This window comes from Morone saxatilis, unplaced genomic scaffold, assembly GCF_004916995.1.
Source record: "Morone saxatilis isolate NCDOM2014 unplaced genomic scaffold, NCSU_SB_2.0 Contig23, whole genome shotgun sequence".
NCBI lineage: Eukaryota > Metazoa > Chordata > Actinopteri > Moronidae > Morone > Morone saxatilis.
The window spans coordinates 14,768,111-14,768,838 of record NW_023339796.1 but is presented as its reverse complement, the minus strand read 5'-3'; the positions used below and the strand labels follow the sequence as shown (position 1 = coordinate 14,768,838).

The window sequence follows — 728 nt, the reverse complement described above, 5'->3', positions numbered from 1 at the left end:
ACACACACACACACACTCCTTACTTTAGCAGGGCCAGAAACGCAGCTGGTTCCACATCGGGAAGCTCGATTTCCGTTGAGGTCGTCGCCATCCCACCGTTGAACATGGCATCAAACACTGCGCTCCCCACGGCCAGAACAAACCTGCCAATGTCAACAGTGAGCAACAACAAAGAACACGAGAGAGCACTCTGTTCATTCGTTGATGGTCGTGGTGCAGTCAGAAGTAGGAGGTGGACGAAGGGGAAAGAGCCCCTGCCCCGCTGCCCGCCCTGCCGCACGGCTGCCGCACCGCCTTCCTGCCGCCTCCGCTCTGCCCGGCTCCTGCCGCGGCTGCCCTGTAGTCCGTGAGGGGGGAAATACTCGTAGTCGAGAGCCCTGGCTCCGCACTTCCTCAACGTTTCCTGAAGGCGATGCGTCAGCTCCTCCCCTCACCAGACCCTTCTGAAAGCACTGAATGGCTGCTGACACTGTTGGCCTTTTCAGTGTGATGATAAACCATCTGCTGTGATTGCTCCGTAAAGTGACACCGCTTCCAAGCTGCTCACATCCGGAAGCAGTATGATATCAGGGGAATACGGCCCCAAGGGAGGAGAGAGGGGACCCCTCCCTAGACGGCATTCCTGTGGTCCTCGCCCCAGTGATATATTTTATGCTGTTGTTGGACAGATAAGAGTTTGAATCCAGCATAACTGCCGCAAAAAATAAGCTTTCTCAAATGGACTGGAC

At 55.9% G+C, this 728-nt stretch overlaps 1 protein-coding gene across 1 annotated transcript in view; it reads right to left on the bottom strand.

Annotated features, from left to right (window-relative positions):
• Positions 1–143, bottom strand: part of LOC118335279 (BTB/POZ domain-containing protein 2-like) — a gene marked incomplete at its 5' end in the record, with an annotated part of 4,515 nt that extends 4,372 nt beyond the window's left edge. The window contains 1 exon segment of the mRNA XM_035671532.1: positions 24–143. Within this exon segment, the coding sequence (XP_035527425.1) occupies positions 24–143 (120 nt within the window).
• Between the last annotated feature and the right edge of the window lie 585 nt (positions 144–728).